This window comes from Pygoscelis adeliae, unplaced genomic scaffold (genome assembly GCF_000699105.1).
Source record: "Pygoscelis adeliae isolate BGI_AS28 unplaced genomic scaffold, ASM69910v1 Scaffold916, whole genome shotgun sequence".
Lineage (NCBI taxonomy): Eukaryota > Metazoa > Chordata > Aves > Sphenisciformes > Spheniscidae > Pygoscelis > Pygoscelis adeliae.
The window spans coordinates 629-883 of record NW_008824917.1 but is presented as its reverse complement, the minus strand read 5'-3'; the positions used below and the strand labels follow the sequence as shown (position 1 = coordinate 883).

The following is a 255-nucleotide window of genomic DNA, read 5'->3' as shown; positions in this document are numbered from 1 at the left end:
GTTGGGGAGGGGTGGGGGAACGACATCGGGTCACCCCAGGGACCCCCTGCCCTCCACCTACCTCCGGTGGCACCAGGTCCTTGCCGCCACCCGGTTGCTTCTTGCTCCACTCCAGCCACATCTGCTGCAGCTTCTCCTGCCCTCCCTGCAGCTTCTGGTCCATGCCCTGCTTGAGGTGCTCCACCTGAGGAGAAACAGAGCTTGGTGGGGGTGGTCTGCTGCAGCTCCAGGATGGCATGGGGGGACGTGGGGATG

General features: G+C 65.5%; 1 protein-coding gene across 1 annotated transcript in view; it reads left to right on the top strand.

Moving 5' to 3' along the window:
- Window positions 1–174, top strand: part of LOC103917780 (hepatoma-derived growth factor-related protein 2) — a 14,567-nt gene extending 14,393 nt beyond the window's left edge. The window contains exon 17 of the mRNA XM_009324972.1: window positions 152–174. Within this exon, the coding sequence (XP_009323247.1) occupies window positions 152–174 (23 nt within the window). The remainder of the gene's footprint in view (window positions 1–151) is intronic.
- The last annotated feature ends 81 nt before the right edge of the window (window positions 175–255 follow it).